Source organism: Rhinopithecus roxellana, chromosome 20 (genome assembly GCF_007565055.1).
Source record: "Rhinopithecus roxellana isolate Shanxi Qingling chromosome 20, ASM756505v1, whole genome shotgun sequence".
Taxonomy (NCBI): Eukaryota; Metazoa; Chordata; class Mammalia; order Primates; family Cercopithecidae; genus Rhinopithecus; species Rhinopithecus roxellana.
The window spans coordinates 62,928,828-62,946,036 of NC_044568.1; the positions used below are offsets into that span (position 1 = coordinate 62,928,828).

General features: G+C 56.8%; 1 protein-coding gene across 2 annotated transcripts in view; it reads left to right on the forward strand.

Annotated features, from left to right (window-relative positions):
• Nucleotides 1–4,379: 4,379 nt before the first annotated feature.
• BCAR1 (BCAR1 scaffold protein, Cas family member) overlaps nt 4,380–17,209 on the forward strand; it is a 37,382-nt gene continuing 24,552 nt past the window's right edge. Inside the window, exon 1 of one of the 2 annotated variants that reach the window (XM_030925063.1) lies at nt 4,380–4,564. In XM_030925063.1, the coding sequence (XP_030780923.1) occupies nt 4,553–4,564 (12 nt within the window). In that variant the 5' untranslated portion in view covers nt 4,380–4,552. Of the gene's footprint in view, nt 4,565–5,770; nt 6,023–17,209 lie in introns of those variants that run through there. The other variant, XM_030925065.1, reaches the window with a different exon arrangement.

Below are 17,209 nucleotides of genomic sequence, written 5' to 3' on the forward strand. Positions count from 1 at the left end.
TGTAATCTCAGCACTTTGGGAGGCTGAGGCAGGTGGATCATGAGGTCAGGAGTTCAAGACCAACCTGGCCAACATGGTGAAACCCTGTCTCTACTAAAAATACAAAAATTAGCCAGGCATGATAGCAGGTGCCTGTAATCCAGCTACTCAGGAGGCTAAGGCAAGAGAATCGCTTGAACCCAGGTGTCAGAGGTTGCAGTGAGCCAAGCTGGTGCCATTGCACTCCAGCCTGGGTGACAGAGTGAGGCTCCGTATCAAAAAAATAAAATAAATGTCCATAAATCCATACTGATATAAATAAATGATTGAATGCATAAATAAGTGAGGGAGAATAGGCAACCTCTCATCCAGAATTCCAACTCATCTCTATAGAGAGTCCACCCTCAGGAGGTAGAACATAGGGACTCCCTCCTCCTTGGCTGTGGATGGCAGACAGGAACTTCCTTCCAAGGAGAACCCTACAGAAAGCAGGGGAAAAAGAGTCGCCTTACAGTGGAGACCCCTGACAAACACTCCCTCAGCCAGGTGGTCAGCGTGAGCCTCAACAGTGATCATACGTCATGTTGTCAGTATGCACCCCGAGATGATGGGATGAAAACGGCACTTGACCTCTGGGGTCTTCCTCCCCGAAACCCACAACCCAGTCTAATCGTGAGAAAAACATCAGAAAAATCCTAATTGAGGGACATCTATAAATGTTTTATTTCATTTTGTAAATGTTTCCAACACACCTCAGAACTGTCAAGGTCATCAAAAACAAAGTCTGAGAAACTGTCACAGCCCAGAGGAACCCAAGGAGACGTTGAGACCTTGGATGGGATCCCAGAACAGAAAAAGGACATTAGGTAAAAACTGGAGAAATCTTTGGCTGGGCACAGTGGCTCACGCCTGTAATCCCAGCACTTTGGGAGGCTGAGGCAGGTGGATCACTTGAGGTCAGTAGTTCAAGACCAGCCTGACCAAAACTGTATCTCTACTAAAAATACAAGAAAAAAATTGGCCGGCGCGGTGGCTCACACCTGTAATCCTAGCACTTTGGGAGGCTGAGGCGGGCAGATCATGAAGTCAGGAGTTTGAGACCAGCCTGACCAACATGCTGAAACCCCGTCTCTACTAAAAATAAAAAATAAAAATAAAAATAAAAATTAGCCGGGCACAGTGGCGCTCCTGTAATCCCAGCTACTCAGGAGGCTGAGGCAGGAGAATCTCTTGAACCCAGGAGGCAGAGGTTGCAGTGAGCTGAGATGGAGCCACTGCACTCCAGCCTGGGCAACAAAGGGAGACTCCATCACAAAAAAAAAAAAAAAAAAAAAATTAGCAGGGCATGGTGGCATACCCCTGTAATCCCAGCTACTTGGGAGGCTGAGGCAGAAGAATTGCTTGAACCCAGGAGGCAGAGGTTGCAGTGAGCCAAGATTGTGCCACTGGGGTCCAGCCTGGGCAAGAAGAGGAAAAAAAAAAAAAAAAAAAAAAAAAAAAAGGAGAAATCTGAATCAAGTGTGGCCTTCAGTTAACAAAGATGTATCAGTATTGGTTCATTACTGATGCTACACGTCCCATGCTGATGTGAGATTTTTTTTTTTTTTTTTTTTTTTTTTTTTGAGATGGAGTCTCCTTCTGTTGCCCATGCTGGAGTGCCATGGTACGATCTTGGCTCACTGCAACCTCTGCCTCCTGGGTTCCAGTGATTCTCCAGCCTCAGCCTCCCAAGTAGCTGGGATTATAGGTGCACACCACCATTCCCAGCTAATTTTTGTATTTTTAGCAGAGATGGGGTTTTACCACCATGTTGGTCAGGCTGGTCTTGAACGCCTGACCTCAGGTGATCTGCCCACCTTGGCCTCTCAAAGTGCTGAGATTACAGGCGTGAGCCACCGCTCCCCAACTGACGGGAGATTATTACTAATGTCTGGTAATCATTGCACTCTCCCAGGGCAGGAGCTCCTTTGCCAGAGAAGTCCCTGGTCACCTGAAGGTGGGTACAGGGAGAAAAAGAGCTACTTCCCAGCCCTCAGCCCCTCTAGACATGGCAAGGCCCTGGGGACAGAGGCCAGCTTGGGTGTTGGAAGAGCTGGGCATGAAGCTTGTCTCTACACAGATTTACTCCATGGCCAGGTCCAAATTCCTTTCCCTCCAGAGGCCAGGGACAACAATAGTCCCGGTGTGAGGGCCTTGCTCAGCTCTCAAGGACCCTCTCAGGGCGCAGGCGCCTGCTCTGGCAGCCCAGCTGTTGCTACTGGTTGGAACTGCCAGCCTTGAAGCCCCAGAGGCTCTTCCCTGTAGGACGGAGTGAGTCATCCTGGGATCATTTGCCTGCCAGGAGTGGGTGAGGGAGGAGCAGCTGCGGCCTTCACAGACACCTGGTAGTGTCAGAAGAGGGCATGCACTGCCCTGGTGAGGCTCCTCTGGCTGCCCCCAGGCCCACACCCAAGGATCCCTGCCTCAGAGTAAGTGAGTGCTCTAGCCAGGGTCCCCTCTCACCCTGCTAAGGGCTGGGTTAGTGATGCCCTACATAAGTAGCTGCTTGGGTGGTTGGAGGCAGGACAAGATGTGTTGGAGGGTCCAGCTCCATCTGTGCCCCTCCCTTGGGTTCTCCTTTCCCTGTACCCAGGCAGGTAGAAGGGATCTTTCTCCGCCGCCCGCCCCATTCTGGCCGGGGCACCTAGAGATAGGGGAGATGGGAAAGGAGACAGAAACTGTGGGCCCCAAGTAGGAGCGAGGGAGGGAGGCAAGGTCTAGGCAAGGAGCGAGGAAGAGGGCCAGGGTGGTGGTGAGTGGGGGCATCGGAGACAGCGGGGCATGTGGCCAGGAGCCCGGGCGCCAGGCTGAGCTGCTGCTCCCAGCTCAGGAGCCCCTGTGCCAGCTGGATGCGGGCGGGTGGGCACGAGCAGGGCCACGTGCCAGACATGCACAGAGCGCCCTTTGAGGAGGTGGCAGCTGTGGGTCCAGGCCCCCCTTCTCTTGCTGTGGCCCTGCTTGGCCCCTCCACCAATGCCTTGCTGAGCACTGGGCTGTGGACGCTAATGTGCACAGTTGGGAACCCCACCCAAGAGGTGAAGGGGCAACCATACTAAACCGGAGCAGGGAGGTACACCCCATCATTGCCAGAACAGGGACTTGGGTCTCTTGTGGGAGGCCTGGATTTCCCTCTTTCTTGCATAACTCATACCCCCTCATTGCTACTGGCCTCTTGGGATCCTCCCCTGGACACTCCTGGAAAAAAGATCAAGGCTGCTTGCCCCTTGGGGAAAAAGGCCAAAAACCCAGTCGGTGACCTGCTACTGGGGGCTTTTGGGAGCTGGGGGAAGTCAGCCTCCTGCCTGGCTCTGCTTCCTCCATCCAGCCACCATGGCCTCCTGGCACAGCGTCCCTGGCAGACAGAAGGGCCCGCCCCCCACATGGGCACCCACACAGAGATTCCCTAGGCAGCTGGAGCTCTCTGTCTGCCCCCAGGTCCCCGCCATGAGCCCCGGCTGTGGCCAACCAGCCTCATGGAGCTGGCTCCGTCTTTACTCCCTGTGGTGGGTAGCGCTGACCTCTGGGACACTGCTCTGGACCCCAGCCCCACTTGCTCTAGATGCTCACCCACCGTCCCCAGGCAGCAGAACAGAGGGGTCCGACCCCTGGTCCTTCCTTTGGGTGGGTGAGGGATCTCAGTGCCTGGGTCTATGAAATGTAGGCAACAGCAAGGCCCGTGGGCAACAGCAAGGCCTGCCTGGCAGGGGTAAAGGGATGGGGATGAACATGCATGTGCCCGGTGGCTGCGGATGCCATGTGTGGGCACCATGGTAGATGCGGAACAGCTGAAATTGGGGGTGTTTGGCCTGGGGAAAGGAAGTCGCAGGCCCACGAAGGCTTGTCTTCCAGCCTCTGGGAGGACGATGGGCTGAGGGTGGGCTCAGGAGTGGGGGTTACAGGGACACAGGAAGCCAGGCCAGATGTCACTGTCAGGGCGACTTCAGGATGATCCAGACTGTTTCCGGGGAGTGGGGAGCTCCTCTTCCCTGGGGGTCTCGCTCTCAGGTGGGGGAGGGCAGAGGGGCTCCCGGAGGCCTGCTCTGCTGCCCCGCGATCGCCTTCCGCCGGCCGACCCCTCCCCCGTCTGCGCCCGGACCCAGGGCCTAGGAGGCCGGCCAGGGCCACAGGGCAGACGCCCAGCTCCCGGGGACGTGCAGTGTTGGGGGAGGGAACTGCTTAGGCGACCTGGAGCTGGTGCGACTGGAGGTGGCCTGCAAGGGATGGGCGAGGAGCAGAGGAGACCGCGCCTCCCCGCCGCGTTGGGCCGACAGAAAAAGGCCAAGGTCTGGGGTCCTCGCCTTTAACGTGGCCCCGGCCGCGGAGACGGGGGGGTGGGGCCGGGGGGGCGCGGCGCGGGCGGCGCATGCGCGGCGCGGCTGGAGCCGCCGGACTGTCCGGCGTCCGGGATCGCTAGGGAGCCCGAGGAGCCGGAGAGCGCCCGGACCCCTCGCGGGGGCTCTGAGCGGCGCGGGCGGACCCGAGCCCCCAGCTTGCGGGCGCCGCTGCCCACCAGGCCCCGGGGGCGACGGCCAAGATGTCCGTGCCGGTGAGTACCGCGCCGCCCGGGACCCCGGGCCGGCTGTCCCCCGCCCGCCCGCTACCTCCTCTCGCCGCCCGCTGCGGGCCTGATGCCGTGGGGGCTCCCGGACTGGGGGTCGTCTGACTGGGGCCTGCTCGGCCCCGGGGGAGAGCGCACAGTCTCGGGGAGCCTCCCACAAGCCGGCCTGTATGCCCCAGCCTTTCCATCCTCTTTGAGGAGAGCCGGGTCGGGCTGGGGTCCGTGTTGTCCCCTCAGGGAGCCCCCCAAGATGGCTGGGTTGGGAAGGCTCTTTGTTGGTCCGGGAAACCCCTGGGACAGCTGGGCCAGGCGGGAGTCTGCCGCCCGCCAGGACCCCGCAACAGGACAGTTAGGCCTAGCGGGTGGGGTCTCTGCCACTCCTGGGACTCCCCTCCGGGACTGCCGGGCTGGATGAGGGGGTGGGAGGCCTGTGCTGCCCCTGCAAGACCTCCCTCGGATTGCTGCCCTGCGGCGCTCCCGGGACCCCCCCCCCCCCGGTGGCCAGGTTGGGGCGCGATCTCTGCCAGTCACCGGAGCCACCCCTCCCCCAGGACGGCTTGTCTGGATGGGAGCCGTGCCTGCCCTCCACAACCGATGCGCTCACTTTCCTGGGAAGTTTTCCTCCCGCCGCGGAACCCCCGGGGCCCTGACGCCACTTCCTCCCCGCTGGCCGTGGGCGTTTTCTGTCCGACACCCCCTCTTCCTGGCCGGGCAGCCTGGGTTTTGGCAGACCCCCGGGCCATGGTTCCACACTTGGGCACTGGCATCTCTGAGCATCTCAGTCTCATCTCCTGAGGACAGCAAGTGATCCTGGCTACCCTGGGTGACCAGGCCTCACATTACAGATGGACAGACTGAGGTGGGAGGCGGACACCCTGGCGTCCTGCCAGGAAGGGACACCATCCGCACCTGGTGAGCTGTGGCCTCCAACCATCGTTTCCCTGCCTTGTTCGGGGATTTTCCCTCCAGAGCCCTGTCCACTCTGGCCTTGTTTCTGGAACTGCTCCTCACCCGGAGGACCCCATCCTTTCCATGAAGCAGGCAGTGGGGGCTTCCTGGCAAGTGGCCTCTTCATTAACTACTCCAGAGTGTGTGCAGATGACTGGAGGGGAGGCTGACCAAGTGCAAAGCATCGTTATTGCGGAATTAAAGAGCCCGCTTGCGCCCACCTCCAGAAGTGGTAATGCAGTTACAGATGAAAAAATGAGAGCTTCCAGACTGTGTTGAAGTAAACCCCACCATCCATTCTGGTTCAGAGCATAATCGCCTTGTCTTCAGAAAGAAAGAAAACAGAGCATGCCTACCAAGCCCTTCCTCTCTTCTGCTCTGCTCTCCTGGAAAGTTCTGGACTTCTCTGGCCCAGGGCCTCAGGAGACTGGCCAGCCCCGCTCCTGTGGGCACTGGACAGACGGACAAGGTGAACCACCTGAGCCTGCTGGAGGGCCGGTGTCCCAGGGCAGTAGTGATTAGGGAATGTCACTGGCCACATCCGAGCCTGGGTGGACCTCTATGGGGAGGTCCCCGTTTGCTTTGGTCTGGTTGTCCACAGTCAGAACCAAGTTCTGGACACAGAGTCTGGAATGGCACCCTGACCCCTTGCCTTACAGGACTTTGGGCAGCCTTCTTTGGCGCTGTGCCTCATCTGTAACAAGAGAGGGACGGCGGGCTGGGTAGGACTTGGACAGATAGGCACTGTTGTGGGGACCTGCAACCTGGCCAGATCATCACGGGCTCCGAGTCACCTCGTACCCTCTCCCTTGTAGTCACAGCCCAGAAGAATTCTGCTAGGGGTGGGCAGGGGTCGTCGCCATCTGTCCGTTACGTGCCTGGCTGGCAGATCACCATGGCTCTCTCTCCTGGGACCTTGGGCAGTGTGTGAGGTGGTGGGGCCAAGAGGAGAATTCATTTTTGGAACAGTCTTGAAGTGTTCGAAAAATTGCTTTCATGTGCTGAGGAGGCCCTGTGGAGGCTTCCAGACCAAGCCGCCTGCTCAAGCCCTGCCCTTGGAACCCAGAGTGGTGACTGCTCAGGGACACGTCTGGGTTTTAAGCACACCCATTCATTTGGGCAGTCTTTTCCTAGATGGGCTGACGCAGGCACTTTGGCCCACAGAAATAAGATACTTCAGAAGGGGGTGGGAGGGGAAGCAGGGTGAGAGGTTGGTGGGCTGATTGTACGGGGAGCAACCCCATGAGTGTTGGGGCAGGGGGCACGTCGGGGGTCAGCTGGTGTCACCTTGTCATTTGACTCACGTGGAGTCCCAGACCCAGACAGGGGAAGGTGCCAGGGCGTCCCAGCTCCCTGCTCAGTGCCCCTTCCTCTGCTCCAGGCATAGAGCGGTGCAGTGCTCAGGCGGTACCTGGACACCCCATGCGTATTCCCATGCCTTCCTCTTGGGCATGGCTGCCCAGCGCCCTGGGCCTGTCTCTTCCCGCAGCTGAGAGGACACATTTGGAAGGAAATGTGCCACCCACCTCAGACCTCTGGCTGGCATTGGCTTGGAAGTCCATGTTTAGGGGTGGCAGGTGCTGGCCACACCCGGCCCCGCCAAGTGAGAGGCCAGCTTCCAGTTGCAGAGAGGCCTCCCTGCTATCTGTTCTGCCTCTTGCTTCCCATCTGCGAAGTGAGTGCGGCCACTCCAGCTCCTCCTGTGCTCCTTCACTGAGGGATGGCTCCTTTCAGGGATGCTGCCCTGTGTGCCGGACACGGGGCTCAGGGTCTCACAGGCCCACAGATGGCCTGTGTCGTGTCTTGCCAGGGTCACATGGCCAGTGAGAGGTGGAGCCAGGGTGGGAGCCAAGTGTGGCAGGATCCACAACCATAAAATGACCATCATCCTGCATGGCCTCTACCTGTGGGGGCCGCAGCCTGTTGAACTGTGAACGGCAGCCAACCCTCTACCTATGGCTTCCCAAACGTGAGTTTGCGTCACCCCTTCTGCGTCCCTGGGTGGCAAGGCAGCTTTGGGCTCAGAGCAGGGAGCACCCAGGGTTGTGTAGCACGGTAGGTCTAGTCCCAGCCAGTCCCAGCAGTGGTAGATGGAGATGAGTGGACCAGCCTGCATCTGGTTTAAACCTTGGCCAGCAATCGTGGGACTGGCTCTGTGCCAGGCAGTGGTGTGAGAGGGAGAGCCGCCCAAGGAGCCATGAAGGGCTGGCCTGGGCAGCCAGGCAGTGGACAGAGAGAGTGGGAAGAGGCAGTGTCCATTTTCAAAGTCCGCAGCTCAGGCGCCACCACCCTGCCGCACCCTCTCCGGCCACTGGGCCTTGGCTCAGCCTGTCCCTCCCTCTATAGGAAGTGATCCCCAGCTGGCTGCCTTCTTCACCAGGTCATTCCCGTTCACCTCGAGCTCTGCAAGCCTGAGGTCTCAGCCACTCTCCTCAGAGCCTTGCTTGGGGCTGAAAGGGGTTCCTGGAGAGGCTGCTTCGGGGTGGGGAGAGTGTTTTGGTGGGTCAAGGGCGAGGGCTCTAGAGTGAGCAGTGTTGGCTCTGTGCCTTGAGTGAGTTACTGAACCTCCCTGAGCCTCAGTTTCCTCCTCCATGTCATGGGGATGTTAACAGTACAGAGCTCCTGGGGTTTTGTGAGAACTTGGTGAGGGGTGCCCAGAGCTGTTAGAAGGAGGGTAATTAAGTAACAGCAGCTACTGCTATGGAGATTATTGTCTTTATGTGGCCATGGTTGGCTAGTGCAGTGGCCCAGACCCCATTTCTGACTCCTGGGCAGCCAGCATGGGGAGGAGGCTGGGCTGGGCCCAGACTGATTGGCCTCTGCCCCCAGGGTTCCATGGCCCTTTCTTTATGGTCAGTGTGGTTTCCGCCAAGGCCTTGGTGGTGGGATAACCCTGGCCTTTCCCCTGCCCGGGCGTGGCCTGCAGGACCCTAGCCTCTTGAGCCTTGGATGGGCAGGTCCTTGTCTTCCTCCCATCCAGAGAGAGTGACCTGCACTGGGGCCACCAGCTGGCCCATTGCATATAGGCAGCTGCTGCCCTGCTCCAAGTGCCCCCAGGAATGAGGCAGCATTGCAGACCGCGGGAGCCACTGCAGTGGTGCAGGCCTCTGCTCAGGTGTGGTCTGCAGCAGCTGGGCCAGCACAGAGCAGGCAGGGCCTGGAGGGAGGCTGGTTCCACCTCTGCCTGAGGATCATGGCTCCTTAAGGGAGGGGCCTACAGCCGGGAGGGTGAGTGGGGGGCCTGGGTGATATCTGCAGACCTCCCCATTTCCTACCACTGGTGCCCTGGTGTCCTTGAGCCCATACCACCTTCCCTCTGTGTGCTTACCTTCACCCCTAGCCTTGGACTTGGCTTCACTACAGCCCTGCGTGTGTCCTCCTGGCCAAGCCCCATTGTTTCTGTGGCTCACTCTCAGTCCTTGTGTGCTGGGCCATTGTCTCCCTCTCTTCAGGAAAAAGGAAAAGAGTTCTGGGGGACAGGTTGGGGACCTCAGTAGAGGTGTGGAAGGTATGCTTGCTTTGTTGAGATGGTCACAAGTTGCGGCTCTGAAGTTAATCTCTTCTCCAACAGGGATTAGAGACTGGGAAGGTTTTTCAGTCATTTTAATTTATTATTTAAGCCCTGCCAAATTCCAAGAAGGATTTGAAGCATATTATAGCAGAAGACACAAATAGTCTGGGATCATGAAAAGATCTGGAATTATGTAATTTATTGTGAAGGAGGAAGAATTATCCCAGAAAGCCTGGGCTCAGTAGGCATCCAAATTTAACTTGAAGCTCCCTGATGGTCAGGGCAAAAAGAGTAGCCTGGTGGGTTTGGGCTTGCAGTGTCTATTTTTGGTATTTGTAATGCCATGTATTTTTTCTTTGCTTTTTTTTTTATTTGTTACCAGTCGAAACTCTTATTGAGGTAAATTTTACATGTTGTGAAATGTGCAGATGTTAAACATACCATTAGTTGGATGAGTTTTGATTACTATATAGACTTTCATGTAGCCATCAATCAAATCAAAATAACAAATGTCTCCATCACCTCAGAAAGTTCTCAAAAGCCCCCCTTACAGTCAAGATTCTATCACCCTGGCTTAAGTTTGCCTGTTCTTAAACTTTCTGCAACTGGAAGCCTACAGTAGATGCGCTTTGGGGTCTGGCTTTTTTCTCTTTTTTTCTGAGACAGAATCTCACTCTGTCACCCAGGCTGGAGTGCAGTGGCAGGATCTCAGCTCACTGCAACCTCTTCCTCCCGGGGTCAAGCGATACTCCTGCCTTAGCCTCCCGAATAGCTGGGATTATAGGTGACCACCACTATTCCCAGCTAATTTTTGTATTTGTAGTAGAGATAGGGTTTCACCATGTGGCCAGACTGGTCTCGAACTCCTGACCTCAGGTGATCCACCCGCCTTGGCCTCCCAAAGTGCTAGGATTACAGACATGAACCACCAAGCTCGGCCAGGTCTCCTTTTTTCATCGAGCATATTGGTTTTATTCTTTTTTTTTTTTTTTTAATAGATGGAGTGTCATTCTGTTGCCCAGGCTGGAGTGCAGTGGTGCGATCTTGGCTCACTGCAACTTCCACCTCCTAGGTTCAAGCGATTCTCCTGCCTCAGACTCCCAAGTGGCTGGGATTACAGGTGCCCATCACCACGCTGGCTCATTTTTGTATTTTTAGTTGAGATGGTTTCACCATGTTGGCCAGGCTGGTCTCGAACTTCTGACGTCAGGTGATCCACCTGCCTTGGCCTCCCAAAGTGCCAGGATTACAGGCATGAGCCACAGCGCCCAGCCCCAATAGTTTATTCTTTTTTTTTTTTTGAGATGGAGTCTCACTCTGTCCCCCAGGCTGGAGTGCAGTGGCACGATCTCGGCACACTGCAAGCTCTGCCCGGGTTCACACCACTCCCCTGCCACAGCCTCCCGAGTAGTTGGGACTACAGGCACCCTCCACCATGCCTGGCTAATTTTTTGTGTTTTTAGTAGAGATGGGGTTTCACTGTGTTAGCCAAGATGGTCTCCTGACCTGGTGATCCGCCCGCCTTCGCCTCCCAAAGTGCTGAAATTACAGGTGTGAGCCACTGCGCCTGGCCAGTTTTTTCTTTTTTGTTGCTGAGCAATGTTCCAGTAATAGATGTGCCACAAGATATTTCTCCATTCCCTTGTGGATGGGTATCTATCTCTACCTTCAGTGTGCTGTGTCTGTGTCTGAGTCTGAGTCTTGCTGTGTTGCCCAGGCTGGCCTCCTAGACTCAAACGATCCTCCTGCCTCCGCCTCCCCAGTAGCTGGGACTGAGCCACTGAGGCCAGCTTGTGCTGTGTGTTATTAAGTACTGGAACACCAGCACTATTGTTGGCAAAATACCCCATTTAAGTATTTTATAAAAACCGATATCCAATTGTATGCCTTGAGATCTGTGCCCCCACATCCTGGATCTACCAGAGTTACTTGTTTGCTCAGAAAGTGATATGACCACACTCCTCCCTGTCCCATCCCTCACCAGGTGTCTTAAAGTTTGAACTGCCTTTTCGCAGCTTATCTGGGAGGTTAAGTGTCTTAGGCTGTGGAGTCATCTATGTTTCTGCCAGGGACAGTGACAACTCCAGAGGGTCCTGGTTGGGAGGTTTCTAAGGAGAGCAGGAAGCGGGAGAGGATGGAGCAGAAGCTGCCTGTGTCCCTCCTCCTCCTTCCCAGCCTACGCAGATTGCTGGGCTCTCTCTTCTTTTTACCCCCGGCCATCTGCCAAGGCACCCCTCCAGGCAGACACTCCGGGCTGCTTCTGCCCCAGCACTGGAATCCCCAAGCCCAGGAGGCATGCACCACTGAGCCAAGACTGAGGAGGGCAGAGGGAGACTCAGCCCCGGCCCCCAGCGTCTGGGTTTCTTCTGTGTGTTCCTGAGGCCACCCTGGCTCTTCACACCGAAGGAGCTGACTTGCCTCTGCTATTTTTACAAATCTTTGCTGTTATTTTTTTCTGCATAATGAGCCTTAGCAAAAGATTCACCCATCTGCTCAAATGTCACCTCTGCAGAGAAGCCCTCAAGTACCTTGCGTAGAACAGCTTCCCCCATCCCTCTGCTGTCTGCTTTGCAAGCGTTTATGTTTGTGCCCCTTAACACACACCTTGGAGTGTGAGTTCCCTGAGGACACAGCTGTCCTTTTACACAGCAGTGCTGCCAACAGTTAGACCTCAGTCAGGAGGCGCAGATGCACGAGTGTTGCTTTATAATGTGCATAAGGAAAGGGACTGCAACCAGCCACTTCCTGCTTTCCCCAGAGCAGTCCAAGAGGAGACCCTGCCTGCCTCCAGTGTTGGCGGGTGGCTCTGGGGGCAACAGAGCTCCAAGGAAAGATTTTGCCCCCGTCTCTCAGACAAGGTGTCAGGGAAGGTGAGGGATGTTCAGGGCATCTGAGGAGCGGTGTCTGTGCAGCCTATAGGGAGAGCAGGGAGGGCTTGGTTGGGGGATGGATTTAGCACATGGGGTAGGCCAAGGGAGGGTGTGCCCTGGTGCCCAGCGGGTGGGGCCAGTGTATGACGGCGCAGAGTGTGGGTGTGCTGCGGGCAGTGGGACACTAGGGTGCCACTGTGTGCTTTCAGGCCACCTGTGCCATCAGTCTGTTGGTGGTAGGTACATTTAACAGATGGGCAAACTGAAACCTGAGCAGTACAGTGACTGGCTGAAGGCCCAAGGCCAGTTGAAGTCATTAATATCTGCTCTCTTCCTCTAGTCTAAGCCTGGGTCTCCCAGGGCAAAGGAGCCTTTATCTGTAGGCTGGCGTAGGCTCCAGTGGGATGCTCAGCCTATCCCCATGATGCTGTCTGTCCAGGGAGGGAGAGAAAGCATTGCTTTTCCACCAGGCACTGTGGCTCACGCTTATAATCCCAGCACTTTGGGAAGTCAAGGCAGGAGGATCACTTGAGCCCGGGAGTTGGAGACCAGTCTGGGCAATATAGTGAAACCCCATTTCTTTTTTTTTTTTTTTTTGAGACGGAGTCTCACTCTGTCGCCCAGGCTGGAGTGCAGTGGCCGGATCTCAGCTCACTGCAAGCTCTGCCTCCCGGGTTTATGCCATTCTCCTGCCTCAGCCTCCCAAGTAGCTGGGACTACAGGCGCCCGCCTCCTCGCCCGGCTAGTTTTTTGTATTTTTTAGTAGAGACGGGGTTTCACCGTGTTAGCCAGGATGGTCTCGATCTCCTGACCTCGTGATCCGCCCGTCTCGGCCTCCCAAAGTGCTGGGATTACAGGCTTGAGCCACTGCGCCCGGCCGAAACCCCATTTCTACAAAAAAATTAAAAAATTAGCCAGGCATGGTGGTGCACACCTGTAGACCCAGCTAGTCAAGAGGCTGAGGTGGGAGGATCGTTTGAGCTTAGGAGGTTGAGGCTGCATGAGCTGTGACTGTGCCACTACACTCCAGCCTGGGTGACAGAGACCTTGTCTTTAAAAAAAGGAAAAAAAGCATTGCTTTCCCTATGGCTGCCACAGCTCTGTCTTCTCTGTATTCACTCTTTCCATCACTGCCATGCAGAGCCTCCAGGGTCCCCTCTTGTGACTCCACTGGCCCCTGGCCTGCTGACCCCAGAGTGGCCGGGTGGGTGTGGGCACCTGTGTTCTGCGGAAGCAGCCAGGAGTGGGCAGCAGATGGTGTGTGAAGTCACCCCCTCCGCCCAGTATGCTGGGGCTGGTTGCCATGGGAGAGCAGATGGCTGGGCTGGGTTGGGCTGGGGAGGCCTCCTGACCACACCCTCATCCCTGCCCACCGGCCAGTCAGCGGAGAGCTGGGCAGCCTCCAGCCATGGAGCTTCCTCTCTGAGGATGAGGACAGAACTTGCCCCTTTGCCCCTCTTTCCCCCTTCCAGCCAGGACTGAGCCCCTCTCTTTCCCCTTCCCCCCTCCCCCAGGCAGTGCTGAAGGGCCGCCTCTGCCATAGGGCGCAGATGCAGGAGGGGGACCTGGTGGTCAGCAGCAGGGCAGAGCGCACATGGCCCCTCCTTACTGCACACAGGGGCGCTGCTGGTCCAGGAGGACCTGTCTGGAAGGGCCCTGTGCTGGTGTCCGCCCCACCTGCCAGCCCCAGGAGGCTGGGCAGGAGGAGAGAGCTGAGAGAGGAGGGTGCACAAGAGGAAGGGGTCACTGGGGTGGGCTGAGAGCCTCTGAATGGCGCCCCGGGGCTGCCTTGCTGGCCCACTCCAGCCTTGGGCCGCTGGGAGCTGTGCCTCTTTCTGAGGCAGGTACCTCCGGCAGGGGCCTCTGCTGCTTGTTAATTTCCAGATAATTTGGAAAGTTGTGCTGCCTCTTCCAGTGCTGTTCCTGACAGACCTGAAGTGGAGGCGTAGGGCTGGATTTACTGGGATGCGGGCCAGGACTTGGAGTGCAGGGAGGCCCCACCCCATCCCTGTGCTGTGTCCCCTACCTGGCAGCTCTGCCCACACACCTTGGGTGCTGCCCTTGACCCCGGGTCTCTGGGGACTGGCCTCGGGCATGCCAAAGGGGATGACCACTGGAGGGATTTGGCTTCAGGCTGTAGGGCCCGCCCACCTTCCCATAGTCAGAGCCGCTACTGTAATGACAAACCCTGCCCCACAATCACTCCACCCTCGAGAGCAGGGAAGGATGGGAAAGCCCTTTAAGGCAACAGCTCCAGCTTGAGTCCTGAGTGAGCACACGCTCTGCGGTCTGGGGTCACTCGGGGTGCTTTCCAGCAGGCACATGCCTGGGTTATGAGGTGGAGGGTGCGAGCTCTGCTGCCCGCGAGAGCTGTGTGGGGCATTGCCCTTCTCTCTGCCTCCAGGTAGCTGTCGTCTGTCCTGGTACCAGGGCAGCAGTGAGGAATGGCTGGTGTTGGGGTGTGGGCTGTCCGTTCTGGGTGTGACAGTAGGCTCACCTCTGTGCTGTCCACAAGGGTTCCATGCCCTCGCCTGGGTTTTTTTGTTTTTTTTGAGATGGAGTTTCGCTCTCTCGCCCAGGCTGAAGTGCAATGGCGCGATCTCGGGTCACTGCAAAGTCCGCCTCCCGAGTTCAAGCGATTCTCCTTCCTCAGCCTCCTGAGTAGCTGGGATTACAGGCATACGCCACCACGCCCAGCTAATTTTGTATTTTTAGTAGAGACGGGGTTTCACCATGTTGGTCAGGCTGGTCTTGAACTCTTGGCCTCAGATGATCTGCCTGCCTTGGCCTCCCAAAGTGCTGGGATTACAGGCATGAGCCACCGTGCCCGGCTGTTTTTTGTTTTTTGTTTTTTTGAGATGGAGTCTTGCCCTATTGCCTAGGCTGGAGTGCAGTGGCATGATCTCAACTCACTGCTACCTCCGCCTCCTGGGTTCAAGCGATTCTCCTGCCTCAGCCTCCTGAGTAGCTGGGATCACAGGTGCTCACCACCACGGCCAGCTAATTTTTGTATTTTTAGTTGGCCAGTCTAGTCTTGAATTCCTGACTTCAGGTGATCTGCCTGCATCGGCCTCCCAAAGTTCTGAGATTACAGGCGTGAGCTGCCTCGCCCGGCCTCTCCTGGGTTTTGAGCTTGCCACTGTGAGTGTCCAGCCTAGGGGGATGGCGTCAGCTCTCATTGGCCCTCCAGAGATACTGTTTCTTCCTGTTCCTGGGGCTGGCAGTGCTCACCTCCGGCCTCAGGAAATCCTCTCCTGCTGGCGCTCCCAGAGCCAGCCATCAACCAAGCCCACCCTCACTGCTGCTGGGAGGCCAAGGCTGGGAGGCCAAGGCTTTAGGAGGGGAAGGGCTGTGGGCCTTTACACTGTTCAAGCCAGTTTTAGCCTGCTCTTTTCACTTGAGTTTGTTGTAAGCATCTTCTTGCATTATTTCAGTCTTTGGAAGAGGCCATCTAATAGCTGCAAACTATTCTGTTGAGGGCTGTGGTTTGTCTCACTGGTCCCCTAGAGTTGGCATTGATATTATGCTCCACACTTTGCTGTCATAAATGCTGCAGTGGACATTGGTGAACATCGAGCAAGAAAACTTCTTCTGTGCATTGGGTCTGTCCTGAAGGCAGACGTCAGAAAGTCCAAAGAGCAGGAACCCTATCCCAGACTTTTCTTTCCACTTGGGTCCAGTATAACCCCCTCCACTCCAGACACTTACTGTCCTGGTGTGCTGGGTCCACCTGTTTTCTGTACAAACAGCTACTCCAGGCCCTGAGGGGTTGGAGACATCCCTTCCAGCCTGTGAGCTCATCTTGAACCTGGCTGGAGGTGCCAGGCCACTCCTGGGATGACACAACTGTCTGGGAGGGCCCTGTGCTGGTGCCCTGGCCACATTATCTGCAGCTGTCTCCCTTGGTCCGGCAACAACCTCTCCCAGCTCCTTCTCATCCAGGGCCTCTCTCCTTGCTGCCAGTCCCACTGTGTGTGTGCGCATGCATGTGTGCTGTGTGTATGCAAGTATGTGCCTCTGCCCTTATGTGTGACTTAACCACTGCCATCCTCCAGACTAGGGCAGCCTCAGATTTCTTCACACAGCCAGCACATCCCATGAGGGCCACCTCTGAGGTCCCATCCAGTCAACAATATTTACTGCACCCCTTCTCACCAATGGGGCTAAATTTCAGTGGGGTGGGGGTGGTGCTGGCCCCAGTGCTAAACTCATATTTATTGGGGAGGAGGGTGCTTAGGTCTCAGCTGCCTGTCCTTTTGCAGTCTGAGTGTGACAAGGGTCTTTGGCTTTCTGAGCCTGGAGTGCTGCTGTCCCTGTCCCTAGATTCCCTTCCAGCTGCAGGGTGGGCTGAGGTCTAGCAGCTCCATTTCTTCCCTGGCCCAGTCTCCTCTGTTCCCCGAAGTGTGTGGGATGGGGCAGTGGTTGCTAAACTGGGTCTCAGTCTCTTCCTGTGAAAAATGGTCCTAGGCCGTGCGCAGTGGCTCACGCCTGTAATCCCAGCACTTCGGGAGGCTGAGGCGGGTGAATCACTTGAGGTCAGGAGTTCGAGACCAGCCTGACCAATATGGTGAAACCCTGTCTCACAAAAACCCAAAAAACAAACTGGAGCTAATGGTGAGCCTGTATTGCAGGATTGGTGTGTGCACAAAATAAGTGCATGGGCATAGGGTCCCTGGCACTGGCTGGGCGTGGAGGCTCTGCTGGGTATGTGGGGCTGCATCCCTGTCCTTGACAGCAGAGGTCCGGGAGGACTGGACTGGGGTGGGGTAAGGTTCTGCCCCCTATACCCCAGCGAAAGCCTGCCCAGTGGGTGCTCCTTCCCCACCCCCCAGCTACATCCCCTTCAACACAGTGGGGCTTAACTCCTGGGGCCTTGTTTCCAAAGCGGAAATGCCATTCTGGGAGGCACAGGCTTTGGGAGGAGGGAATTTAAGTGGAAAACGAGCAAATTTTTGAAATGCCTGTGTCGGAGCCTGTTCCCTTTGCTGCCTCCCGCTCACACCAGCAGCCCCACCCCCAGTGCTGCTCTAATCCAGCTCCTGGGGGAGGAGGGTCCCATCCCCCAGGGTCCCAGCCATCCACCTCCTCTCTGCACCCCCCGCCCTTGGCCAACTAGGATGGAGCAGGGGCCAGCTCCCTTGAGGGCCAGGCCTTTTGTGTCCCTGCCCGTCCCTGCAGAGACTCCTGCCTGGAGCCCTGCCAGCAGGGCACTGTCTGCCCATGAGGCCTGGTCTCCCTCCCCACAGAAGTGGAGGCCCAGGGATCACCTGAGGCTCCTGAGGGTCCCGCTGGTTCAGACCTGCT